Source organism: Zea mays, chromosome 5 (genome assembly GCF_902167145.1).
Source record: "Zea mays cultivar B73 chromosome 5, Zm-B73-REFERENCE-NAM-5.0, whole genome shotgun sequence".
NCBI lineage: Eukaryota > Viridiplantae > Streptophyta > Magnoliopsida > Poales > Poaceae > Zea > Zea mays.
This window is the reverse complement of record NC_050100.1, coordinates 129,172,291-129,186,100: the sequence shown is the minus strand read 5'-3', so window position 1 is coordinate 129,186,100 and position 13,810 is coordinate 129,172,291. Positions and strand designations below refer to the sequence as shown.

The following is a 13,810-nucleotide window of genomic DNA, read 5'->3' as shown; positions in this document are numbered from 1 at the left end:
TGAGGTGTGGGGCAGACCGTTGGCGATTTGAGCCAAAACCCTGCCAACTTCACTCGACGTGTTCAGGGCTCGAGCGAAGTCGGGTAGAAGATTCCGGGGAAGGAGTGGGTTTTTGCGTTGGAGCCTAGCATCATGCTCCGCTCGTTCCCGCTCGCGCTCTAAGGCGTGGCGACGCTCGCGGTGTCGGGAATTGCGGTGTTCGCTGAGCACCCTATCATTAGGAGTCTCTCCTGCTTCAGAGGCCTCATCGCGGGATACGGGCTAGACGAGATCTCGTTCCACGGCCTCGAGGTGACGTCGAATGTTACGACGCCTATTCTAACGTTGGTGTGCTTCACGCTGTAGGGGTTCCTCCCTAGTACAGTGGGCTCGTCGTTAGAGATGGGACATCCTCTACTCATCCCTGGATAAAAAGGACATCCGGGAAGAAAGAGCTTGGGGTTGTGTCTCGCACTCCGGCAGTCTCCCATGTGAGCGAAGCGGCTGGGACAGTCGTCGGTCTTGCTCCTGTGGCCACGCGGTGCCGACGCTATCCACTCCTTTTTCGCCGAGTGATTCGGGTCCACACCCAGGAGGGTGACGTGGACAAAGGGGTCCATCGCGACAGGGGTGCAGCCTTAGTTGGTCAAGCCACAAGTGTTGTTATGCCCCTGAGCCCGCCCGACAAGGGCACAAACCTGCGCAAGGTGGAAGTTAGTTGAGGTTTTCGCGCTTTGGAGTTCGTCAACGTAGTTCTTGCTGGAGTCAGGTGGGACGAGCCCGCCCTCGCAATTGGTGCTATCGGAGAAGATCTTCTTTCGGATGGATCCAAAGCGGAACACCTCCCTGGCATTGAAGGTGATCAGGGTGTTGAAGATGATAGCCATGGAGTCATCGTGGATCAACGGCGCACCCCCTACATGGCGTGCCAGCTGTCGTTGTTTATGACCCGACTGTGCACCACAGGGTTCCCCACGTGATGATTTTGAGCAGGACAACGTTGTTGACTACGACTCGATGGTACGTGCGGGTGCCATATCACACGAGGGTTTATACAGGTTTGGGCCACTAGAAAGCGTAACACCCTACTTCCTGTCGAAGCTGTGTATTGGAGTTTCACTGGTGCACACGGATTACATGTGAGATATGGGCAGTGGAGGACGAGTTCTCCTGCCGATCTAGTGGTGTGTGGCTGCTATGAGAAGGCTAATGAGCTATATGGTGGTGATGGGATGTGACGAGATAAGATGCTTTCGTAGGATTACTCCGTCGGCCTTATATATATGACCAGAAGGTTATCACTTTACAAGTTGTGATCACTATCTAACTCTACAAGAATCCTCTTTTAACGTGACATGCATTGCTACTTATCCGGAGTTCGGTCGCTTCTTCAGCCGAGTTAACGTCGAGTATTTAGCCCTTCAGGTGTGCGCAACCTCTTCGCGCGAGACATCAGCGTTCCGGTATGCACATAGCTCAGACGTTCGGTCTTCGTCTCCCTAGGTCGAGCTCACCTAGCCCGGTTGTGACCCGAGGGTAGGTCTTGCTAGGCAAACCATCGAGAGGCCCATCAGGCGACCCATGAGGCATTTCTGTGTTCATAAAGACACAGAGGATATCTATCTCTCACACTTTGGCCATGTGTGGCCCATCTAGCGGAGTCAGAGCTGCTGGTCCTTTGTGTTGTGCTTGACAACGATGAATCTGGATGGGTTTTGTATGGGGGGCTACCGTTGTTTGAGTTGTTTATGCACTCTGTGTATGTTTCGGACCAGTTTTTTCTTAAAACTAGGTGAATTCCATTCTTCTTAATTAAAAGATATAGCTCCTGCTATTACGTTAAAAAATATTGTTTGTCTCCTGATATACATGAACATCGATGACCGGAATAAAATCAAACAAAAGAACAGGAGAGTTCTCGCAACAAATAATAATAACACGGTGTAGCCTTCTTAAAATCAGCATTGTTCACTTCACAAATAAGAAGCAAAGGCGTGGATGACAGCAGATTTATTTTATCTCTCTCTCGCACACACCGAAACGGAACAAAACTGAATTTACTAAATAAGAATTCACCGTGCGCAATTATATCAACATATGAAGTTAAAGATGGCATCCTGACTAGTGACTACTCCGTATATTAGTAGAGCATCTCCAAGAGAATAGAAAATCCGCTAAACTTGTTTTTTGTGCAAGAAAGGAAAATCACACCAACAGTTTTCGTGTTTGAGAAACCAACGAGGCGACGACCGCAGTGCTCACTTTACGCGTGATTTTCCCGCTCCCCATCGAGTGAAGCGGGCGGCATACTGCAGATGGAGGAGCGTGAGTTCCGCACGGAGGCAGAGCGCGTTTTCGCGTGTCCGACACCGGAATCTGGTGTCGTACAAGGCTAATGAGGCTTCGTCGGACATGGAGAGCAGCAGCCTCGTACGTGGGCCGGTGTACCGCCACTGCGGCGTCGGCGTGAGCATGGTGGCTTCGCCTCCGGGAGCAATAGAAGCGGCGTCGGCGTAGCATGGCTTCGCCTCCGGGAGCAGTAGAGAGAAGCCCCAAGAAGCGGTGATCCATGAGGTTCATGCTTGTTCTTGCTCCCCTTGCACTGGTTTAGTTCATGGCTTCCAGCGTTCGGTGCGTGCCACTGGCTTCTCAGGTACCAAGTGTTGAGTAGGAGTTGGAGATTCAGGCACAAGTATTGAGTTCGTTGGACATTCAGAGGTTTGTACTGAGCAGAAATGGTAGCTTTTGGTGATGCTGAAATGAAACGGGAAAACTATCTGCAGCTACATCTACATGTGACAACTCACAAACATTTACATTATGGAGTATCAACTGGCCATGAAGAGCATGCAGTGCACAGTTACAGTGAGTTACAATCAAGCTCGGCGCTTGCTAAGACGCCAAGAGTTGGGCTCGTGGTATCTATCATATAGAGGCTCGATCCTCTCCTGCCTTTTCCTTTTGCTCATCTTGGTGGGGTCAGCACCCTTGTAAAACCTTGGCGCCAGCTCAACAAGCCATTTTGGATCGATCACAGTCACCTCCCTCATGTACTCCTTTGTCGTCATCACCAGCTCGTGATAGATGACCCAGTCTGGCTGGCGCTGGAACAATGCGCTGCTAGGGTGGATGTACACTGGCTGGTTTTCGACCAAGGTCCTGTATCCTTCCTGGGGATCCTTCCTGGCGGCGTGGAAAAAGAAGCCTGCAGTGATAGCTTTCCTTATCTTTGTGAAGTTTTTCCCAGCGGAGACAACATCAAGTTTGTATCTGCACAGACAAGGGTGACATAGGTTGGCAAATAGATAGACCTCGACGAAAGGGTTGTCTAGTCAGTGAAGCATAGATCTAACGCTGAAAATAGCCATGGGAACAATAATAACAAGCTGAATTTGGAAGAAAAAAATGACACAAAGCTTGACATAGTCCACAACAATATCAATGCTACACCAGGTAGATATACCTCAAAGAAAAGGTTGCCTAATCAATGAAGCATAGATCTCACTGAAAGTTGCCATGAGAACAATAATAACATGCTGGCTATAGAAGAGGAAACAACAGGAGGTAAAGACACAAAGGACACATGATAGTGCATAACCATCTCAATGCTAAACCAGGTAGTAATTTTCAGTTAGACTACTACAAGGGTTGAGTGGGAGGTTGGTGATGAAGATAGAAGAAAACTGATCCCATTAGAAAACATCAAGGAGAAAGATCCTTCAAGCACAAAATAAAACCTAATAAACAAAAAAACAAAGGCAGGGGAAACCTATCAAGCAAAAGGTGGCAACAAAAAAGAGATCTGGTGCTAGTTCTAGTGTGCTACAGTGGCGGACCTAGGATTTTACTGTAGGGTATGCCATATCAAAAAATTAAATGCAATTCAGCAAATTTCATTTAGCAATTCTATAAATAATTATAAAATTCTGCTCCATAATTCGGTACATAGGTACTAAATAACATACTATGTCCTAAAATCAACAGTTGAGTTACAATTTTTCATAAATTACAACACAAATAGTATATACACTATTTCAATAGTTCAAGATATGCATAAACAAATCTTACAAAGTACTTTGTCTGGCTTATGCTTACAACACTATTCAGCAATCACATCATACTCCACTGAACTAGTTGATTGTTGGAATCCCGATCCGTATCCTAAATTTTTATGATACTATGTGGCATGTTATCTATAGTTAGTTTTTAGAGGTGCTAGGGGTTTGGACTGCAAAATATGTTATCAGAACTTGCTGGATGAAACAATAAGAGGGGATAAAAATCGAAAAAATAAACAATGAAGTGAAAATTGAAACACAGGTGAGATCTCACGGAAGACAATAAAGAGGGGTAAAAGGTCGGATAATAAGGTGAGATCTCACAGGACACAACTTGAGGGGATTAAAAATTGAAAATTAAATTATAAACTCATAGCTAAGGAGAATACCACTAGACCATCATAACATTTTCTTAATTGTTGTTTGTAAATTTATATTTTCAAGCGTGGTAAGCAAGTGTCATAAAGACATGAGCTGCCTCAGACTGATGTAGCCCCTAGGTACTATCATCCGTAGCCATAATGGTTCTGCCTTATTTCATGAAAAAAAATACTAAAAGTAGGAAAAAATTTCATCAGAACCAATACGAAGAAAAATGCTACATAACATTTAAACAGAGAAAATATTGAAATGATGTTATCTTATGTAAACATCCAGTGGAGCTGTGAACGTATGCAGGAAAACAGGGCTGCCCTGGAGCATCATAAAGGTATTGAATATATATGCAAGAGCACAAGGAAACATAAGAATGAAAAGGTGCATAACTAATGCAAATGCTGCATGTTTCTAGTTCAAACAGCTGAAAAATAACAGTTACCTGTCCATGATAGTGAGAAGTTGTTTCCTCACATCCTGGGCTCTCCTCAATGATCTTGATTGAACAAAGTTCTCAAAACACCAGGGCCCTGAAAAGTTCTTAGCCTTCCAGGCCTCATATACAGCAAGTAGAGTAAGGTGGTCTCCCTCTGGCTGAAAAAATTTAGCCCTCTTTTGATCAGCTTGAGCTTGTTTTTCTCGTGGCCTGTAGAATATATTCCCTGTTTGAATCATAGCTATGATAGTCAGTATCTCATCACTGCATCCAAGGTCAACACTGGCTAGTAGCATCTTGGAAAGTGGTGGATCCAATGGAAATTCTGCCATTTTTCTCCCGAGTTTGGTTAGAAGGCCCTCTTCATCAAGAGCACCAAGGCTGTACAACTGTTCCATGGCAGAAATCAATGCTTGAGGTGCTGGGGGGTCCATAAAATCAAAGGATAACAGGTCATTTATTCCCATTGCCTTCATATTAAGAACGGTAGATCCCAAGTTGATCCTCTGTATTTCTGGAATCGTTGTGGGGGACATCTCATTCCGGTAGGCACTTTCAGTGTATAGACGATAACACTTGCCAGGTCCAGTACGCCCTGCACGCCCTGCTCTTTGTTTCGCAGACGCTTGTGATATCGGAGTGATGACCAATGAATCAAGACCCTGTTTTGAATTGTATACATTGATTTTGGCAAAACCAGGATCCACAACATAGTATATACCATCAATTGTCAAAGAAGCTTCAGCAATATTGGTCGCTACCACAACTTTCCTCTTACCAGGTGGAGCTGGGTCAAAGATCTTTGATTGCATCTCACTAGGAAGGGCACTATACACAGGCAAGATTATGAGCTCAGGAACATCCCTGCCCAGCCCCTTCATCCTCTCATAAAGACACTGGCAGGCATGATCGATTTCCTCCTGCCCTGTCAGGAAAACAAGGATGTCTCCTTCTGGCTCTGTCAAGTGAATCTGCAGCACAGTAATCAATGCTGCATCCAAGTAATCACTTTCAGGTTGTTTAGTGTACAGTATCTCTACTGGGAATGTTCTTCCAGGAATTGTGAAGATGTTACAGTTAAAGAAATATCCTGAGAACTTTTCAGCATCAAGGGTGGCAGAAGTAACAATAAGCCTCATATCAGATCTGCGCTTAATAAGTTGTTTCAGCAAACCAAAGAGCACATCAGTGTGGATGGTCCTTTCATGGGCTTCATCAAGCATGATAACAGAATACTGGGAAAGGTTCTCATCAACAAGAATTTCACGCAGAAGCATACCATCAGTCATGTACTTAATCACTGTGTCCGGACCCGTACAGTCCTCGAAACGGATAGCATAACCAACTTCCTCTCCCAGCCGACAACCAAACTCTTCTGCCACTCTCTTTGCAACTGACATTGCAGCCACCCTACGAGGCTGAGTACACCCGATTTTACCCCGCGTGGTATAACCTGCCTCAGCCAAATATTGTGTCACCTGCGTCGTCTTCCCGGAACCAGTCTCTCCAATAACAACCAAAACTTGATTATCATGTACAGCTTGTATAAGCTCTTTCTTCAACTTGTAAATAGGAAGAGACTGCCTCTGCTCTTGTATTGAAAGCTTTGACCTTTGCCCAAAAGTTAAAGCTTTTCCATAGGCCTCCTTCTTCCATTCAGGCATGTCATAAGCTGAAAGGCCAACACCTCGCAGCTCCTGTGCAAGGTGCCGCTCACCTGTATCAGGCATTGGGTCCTCCCATGGTCGATTCAGATCCTTGGGGATTGAATCTAACATGGCTCTCTGCTCCTGTTCTCGAACCTCACGACGTTCCTTTATGAGAGCAGTCTGTAGGGCTGCTGCTCGGCTCAATGAACCCTCAGGATTCTTAAAGATCTTTACAGGTGACATGTCTATTGAAAATCTGCTCTGCCCCTGCAAGAATGCTGGTTCATCCTCATTTAGCTCAATTTCAAGTTCTTCTTCTGCACCTTCCTCCTGGTACATCATACCATCCCCATCCTCATCAAACATTGGATAATCCCTCACATCCAGCACACCCGAGGCAATAAGCTGTTTTGCTTCCCACCTCTCTGGCGAGCTCATTCTCTTGAGTGGTCGTCTTGATGTTGGGGCTGCCTCATCCTCCTCCGTGATCACAATACCTGACAAACCCAACCTCTTGCCAGATCCCATGCCACTGCCCCTGCCACCAGATGGGTTCACCCTTGGTGCATCATCCCCACCTCGCTGCATCGGCAGGAGGTCTTTCCCAGTATCCTGATCGACATCCCGCATCGACAAACTCAACTTCTGCCCCTTCACCGAGACTACCTTCACATACACCTCCTGGTCACGCTTCACCACCTCCTTTGCATTGGCCACCCGCCTGCTAGCCATCTGCGATACATGAACAAGTCCCTCGTGGCCACCGCGAACATCATCAAGCCTGACAAAGCATCCGGTATCCATCACCCGGGTAACCCTCCCTCGGTACACCTGGTACAGCTCTGGCTCCCCACTGGGATTCGAAACAGCAACCTCCCTTCCCCTTCCTACATTGCCCCTCTCCTCTTCTTCATCATCTGCATACCTCCTGCTCCTCCCCAAGTCCCTAACTCTGTTCCTACCAGTATCTCTATCTCCATCGTGGAGGCGTTCCCCGTCACGATCCCGGACATGGTCATGATCCCTATCACGGCCATACTCACGGTCGCGCCCTCGATCCCTATCATGGCCATACTCACGGTCGCGCCCTCGATCCCTATCACGGCCATACTCGCGGTCGCGCCCTCGATCCCTGTCACGGCGGTCACGATCGTGGTCACGGCCACCGCGGTCTTGATCATGCTCACGGCCGCCGCGGCCGTAGTCCCGGTCTCGGCCTCTCCCATCCCAGCGGCGGTCGCGGTCGTCCCTCATCGGAGCAGGAGGGGCCGCATCGGCATCCCGCTCGAGCTCGAGGCGGAGGTTGCGGGCATGGTCGGGGTCGTCGGGGCGGGCGAGCCCGGGGAATTTGGCCGACTCCGCACCAGCAGGGCCCTCGGCGACGGTGGCAGCGCTAGGGTTGGAAGCAGTAGGCTGGAGGATGGCGTGGATGATGGTGAGGAGCGTACGGACGAAGTAGTCGGGGAAGTCGGCGCCCTTCTCCTTGAGCTTGGCGTCGAACTCGGGGACGGTTGTGGAGTCGCGGCCGAGCTCGGTGATGAACTCGGCCAGCACCTTGTCGCCGACGCCGATGTGGGTCTCGAGCTCGGAGCAAACTTTGGAGACCAGGGAAAGGTATTCGAGCTTCCTAAGCCCGTCATCGCCGGGACCAGCCTCCGCCGCCGCTGGCGCCATGGCTGAGGGTGGTGCTGGTGTCGGATCTAGGGCTTGGTCCGCGCTTCAAATTTATTCGGGTTGGGTTGGCCAGTTGGGTGAGAACTGTGGTGTGGTGTGGTGTGGTGTTGGCGTTGGGAGCGTCCCGGTTTGCTCCCGTGCTCGCTGTAGTTTTTTTTTTCATGGGTGGCTGGATTGTTTAAGATTTTTGCCATTATAAAACATGGCCGTTTCGACGAAACGGAGATGTTGGAAAGAGATTCGACGATATGGAATTATATAGAACGCGTAGCCGACGAAATAGACTCAAAATATTTATTAGCAAATGAGGAAACATTAACCCTCCTTCGTCCGAATCAGTCAGCGTCCGCCGGCTCGCCGTTAGTGCTTGTTGTCTCCGCCGCTCGTGAGGTGTTCTGGTGAGCTCTCTCCTCTCTTCTTCCTCCTCATTCTCCATTCCCCATTCTCTGTTTGTGGAATTCCTCGCTGACACCGGCAGCAGGTGCTTCCGCGCGGCGCTCGGCTCGACGAAGTCGTCGCTGCCGCTACCTACTGGCGCGTTGACAGAGCCTTTGTCATGGGCGGAGTGGCCAGGCTCGTGCTCGTAGGATGGAGGAGGAGGAGTCACGGCAAAGTCGCAGCGCGGGCTGTGTCCACGAGCGCGGCACGCACGGAGGAGTCCGGGTCCCTGACGCAGCGTAGCGCGGCGGCCAGGAGCCTGGGCACGAGCGGCGCGATGACGTCCCGCGGGTGCTCGCCGGCCACGAGCGCGAGCAGGCGGAGCGAGTGCCGCCGCAGCGGTGTCCTGTCAGTGGGCCGCGCTCCGTAGACCGCGGCCACGAACACCGGCAGCTCGTCGGCGTCCAGCTCGCGCGCGATCGCGTCCAGCTCGGACGCACCCATCACCTCCATGTCCCGGTCCGAGAGCCGCAGTAGGCAGCGGCTCACACGCTGCTTCATGGGCTCCCTCGGCGCGAGGCCCATGGTGCCTGGTGTAGCTTCACTGCTCCGTCAGAGGAGGTCAAGCCACTAGAGGAGGAGTCACGGCAAGGTCACGGCGTGACCTCCAGGTGCTAAATGGCCCGTCTCTACGCATAAAAGAGATTACGAGTCTATTTCGTCGGCTACGCGTCTTGTGTATTTCCATATCGTCGAATCCCCCAATGCCTCCATTTCGATGAAGCCGAATGTGCAGTATTTTACAATGGCAAAAATCTCTCGGTGGGGTGGGGTCGTGGGGGTGTGACTCATTTCATCCGTTCCTCTCTTTTCTCCCATTATTTATACTTTCTATTTATTTTTAAATATATTTCTCTCTAACCATTTTCTTATCTCTATTTACATTTTAACTAATTAATTAATTTTTATACATTAGTTTTTGAGTTTTAGAAAATTATACAATATTCATAGCATCATAATATATATTGTTATATGGTAGTTATACTTAAAAATGATTAATTTGGTAGGTCATAGTACTGATTAGTGAGCTTACCATTTAGAGCTAGTTTGGGAGGCACAAAACCGAAGGAATTGGAGGGGCTAGCACAAAAATGAATAAAAAGGGATGCTAGCCTCTCCAATCCTTTCGGTTTTGTGCCTCCCAAACTAGTCCTAGAACGAAAGGGAGAGTGAATCGTTGGAGGGGTGGGGGATAAAAGTACAGAACAGGGAGGAGGCGCATTGGGTGGAACGTTGGAAGTCGTGCGTATGAGGTCCACGACAAGAATTTTTTTCAGGAGGTCTATACGAGGTCCACAGCAAGAATTGTTTTCAGGAGGTTTGTCCATCATTGCTTTAATAGGAGATAAAGCAAAAAAACAGTTACTTTTTATCGTCTGAGCATAATTGAAATGGGTTCATAAATTATTAGTGGTACCATGCCTATATGTCGCAATGATATATAAGAACAAATATTACATTTTATCTTAGCTAAAATGGCTTGAAAGATATGAGTTGAAAAGGATTATAATCTCTTTTTTCTTCGGCTTAAAAATGATGTCGATTTCACTTGGTGTACATAACAACAGAAACCATTTGATCCTATTAAGAACTATTTGTCTTCAGCTCTAGTATTGAAAGCACCAAGACTAGGAGTAACATTCAGGTTATATATTGCAACCGAAGATGAAGTTATCAGAGTCGTTATGACTCAGGAGACCGAAGGAAAGGAGCATGTTGTAACCTACTTAAGCTGGAGGCTAGTGGCTGCTGAAACAAGGTACACCTGAAAGCTCTCTTGTGGGTTTTGGTGTTTGGATGACAACCCAATTAAAGGACTAACAAGTGTGCTAAGTGTTGAACAGGTGCTTAATGCAAAGCTAACAGGGTTCAACACAAGTGAACAAGTGTGATGGTCCAAAGACTAATTTATCTATAGATAATGAACACTGTTTAAGTGAGACTCGGTGTGCGTAACTCAGAGACAACTGATCAAGCCAAGGATGGAGGCAAGAAGAGCTTCGAGGTACCGAGTGCACGGGAGAAGGTCAAGGAGACCAGGAACCCAAAGCCAGGGGTGAAGAAGAAGACTTGCAAAGTCAAGGTTGATCGAGTTAAGAGTTATGGTGTATCAAGGATCACTACATAAGGACATGACTTACAACCAATGAGGTAACATCTACAGTTATGTGGTGTAAGTCATAAGGCTCAAGATCAAGCTCGAGAAATGAACAAGGGAGTTGGAGCTCAGATATATCAATCTAGATCAAGTCAAGTTGACTTAATGGTTTAGAGTCCAACATCGACCTCAAACATGCCAAATTGGGTAAAACGATGAAAAAGGTTAAGTATGTAAGGTTTGAGTGTTCAACCATGTTCCATACACCTCTTACTACAAGTTTGGTGCTTTGGTTTGCTCTCTAACTCTTTCTGTAGAGAAAGTACCATTCTGAGCTCTGCTGGAGGAGAAACAGAAAAGCTAGGAGAAGAACAAGAAAGATGTAAGTTTCTAGGACTAAATCAATTGGATTATACTATAAATGTGTTTGTTTAAGTCTCAGGAAAATCCTCCCAAAAGTTGAAGCCAAACGGAGAAAGAACGGAGGAAAAATCACTTAGTGTGCTGTTGGCTGGTGCACAGGACAGTGAATAGTAGTTGTCTGGTGCACAAGACAGTGAATAGTGACATGTCCGGTGCACAGGACAGTGAATAGTGACTGTGTCCAGTGCATAGGACAGTGAATAGTAGCTGCGTCCGGTGCACAGGACAGTGAATAATAGCTGCGTCCGGTGCACAGGACAGTGAATAGTGACTTGTCCGGTGCACAGGACAGTGAATAGTAACCTGTCCGGTGCACCAACGGCTAGCTGTTCCAGAGAAGGAAACTGCCAATCAGATCTGTTACTGTTCACTGTCTGGTGCGCCACCGGACAGTCCGGTGCACCCGCAACCAGGGAAGGCTGGGAGCTTCCAAATGAAGCTCCAACGGCTCCTAGGCCATTTGGGGCTATAAAAGGGACCCCTAGGCGCCTCAAACAAGAACACAAGTGCAGCCAACAATTGTATACATCACTCGGATCGATTCTCTCTCTCACTCTCGTGTAAATCTCTCTAGTTTGTGTGAAGGCAAAGTTATAAGCCTTTACAGAGTGGAGAGGTGCTGCAAAGAGCTAGAGCAAAGTCTTGAGCGCATTGTTACTCTGCCGGAGTGCTGTCAAGAAGATTGTAAGCAGCCGCGGCTTTGTTGTAACCCAACTCAACATAGTGGAAGGCTCTATCTGTCATACTGACAGATCTGAGCAAATGGAGGAAGGAGTTGAAATAGACTCCAAGCCCAGGTGTGGCTAACTCCAACGAGGACTAGGCAAGCATTTCAGGCTTGGCCGAACCTCGGGATAAATTCTTGCGTCTGTGTGCTTCGCTCTGTATTGTGTGCTGACTCTCTGTCTTACTCACTTTTTATATCTGCACTTCAACACTTATCTGTGGTACAAGTTATATTTGAAGTGCAGGGCATTTTGAGACAGGATCTTCTATTCCGCTGCAACCTACTCGAAGGATCTTTCATTCCACTGCAATCTGGTCTTTGAGTAGAGTAAGAACTAAAGTTTTAAAGTGATAATTTTTTATTCGCCTATTCACCCCCTCTAGGCGACATCCAGATCCTGTTCCCGGGCAAAGGGAACTTTCAATTGGTATCAGAGCTAGGCCTCTCCAGTGTGGGCTTAGCCGTCCGGAGATGATGATGTCGTCACAAGAGGTAACTGTAGAACTTCTTCTAGGCGATGGATCTAATTATAAATCTTGGTCTGTCTCTATTTATAATGCATTCATGCGTGTTGATCCTGATTTGAGACAGATCTTTAGTAGAAGTATTTTTCCCTCCAATTTTAGTCAAAATCCTTCTAATGATGAACTAAGATGTCTGTCTCTCAATCACCATGCTTGCAACATCTTAGTTGACTCACTTTCTAGAAGTGCCTATTTTGCAATCATGAGTAGTGATAGTGATTTATTTGTTGATGCTCATGATCTATGGACCAAAATTAAGTTAAAATTTTTTAAGTCCATATGCACTGCTTCTGCTCCCTCTATTGCTGGTAGTACTAACTTGTCCAAGGGAGAAGAACGAGAGAGATGGACACCAAGCGATGGATCCACCTCACCGACAGGTTCATCTCCCACTTGTTATACATGTCTTATTGCTAACAATGATAGTGGAGACGAAAGCGATGATGAGGAATATGAGGATGATAGCGAGGATGAGTCTTCATCACCACAAGGTACATTTTTCTGTATTGCTTCCACTAATAATAATGACAGGGAAAATGAGACCGACGATGTGAAAGAAGAGGAGATTCACCGGTTCTACACCCATCTCAACAAAGAAGACAAAGTGCTCTTGGTTAAGCTGTTGAGGAGGAACAAGGAACAAGGCGAGACACTTCTCAGGCTAGAGGAGACTCTCATCAAAACCAATGATAGCTTGGAGAAGATGACCAAAGAACATGAGGAGCTAAAGTGCTCTCATGATAATTTGGTCCAACGGTATGTATCTGTTTTAATTGAGCAAAGAAATAATCATGATGTATTATCTAATGTTGCTCAACTTAAAACTGAAAATTCTATGCTTAGGAGTCAAGTAGAAATGATAAATTTAGAAAAACTTGCTCTAGGTGAAAAGTATGATATGTTGTCGTATTCTCATAGTAAACTAGTTGATGACCATATCATGCTTGATGTTGCTCATGAGGTTGTAATTACAAACTTAAATTCATGTGAACCTCATTCTTGCACAAGTACATATTTGGATAATATATCACCATGTGCTAACCCTTGTCGCTCAAATGGAAGCGAATGTTTGAATGAGCAACAAGTTGTAGGGTCAAAAAGGAAATTGCTTGGAAACAAGAAACAAAGACAATTAAGGAGAAGACGCCTTGCTCGACTTCCTCAAGATATCTGCGAACACGTGGTGAAGAAGATTGAGGAAGGAGAAACCACAGCAAGGGTCAAACTCCTTGAGAAAGATGTTCCTAAAGCAATAAGTGAAGCAATCAACAAGAGACAAGAAAAAGGTAATGATTCAATTAGTCATGTTATTTGCACTAATAATCTCTCTATGTCATCCAAAAGCAAAAAGAGAAGAGGAAAAAGGAGGTGCTTCAAGTGCAAGAGATTAGGTCACCTCATTGCTTCTTGTCCATACAAAGACAAGGAC

The 13,810-nt window shown here is 46.7% G+C and overlaps 1 protein-coding gene across 1 annotated transcript; it reads right to left on the bottom strand.

Moving 5' to 3' along the window:
• Positions 1-2,664: 2,664 nt before the first annotated feature.
• LOC103626876 (probable pre-mRNA-splicing factor ATP-dependent RNA helicase) lies at positions 2,665-8,309 on the bottom strand. Its single transcript, NM_001326564.1, has 2 exons — positions 4,855-8,309; positions 2,665-3,249 (listed from the first exon to the last, which is right to left on the bottom strand). The coding sequence occupies exons 1-2, from the start codon at positions 8,169-8,171 to the stop codon at positions 2,856-2,858; spliced, it is 3,711 nt and encodes a 1,236-aa protein (NP_001313493.1). The 5' UTR covers positions 8,172-8,309; the 3' UTR covers positions 2,665-2,855.
• Between the last annotated feature and the right edge of the window lie 5,501 nt (positions 8,310-13,810).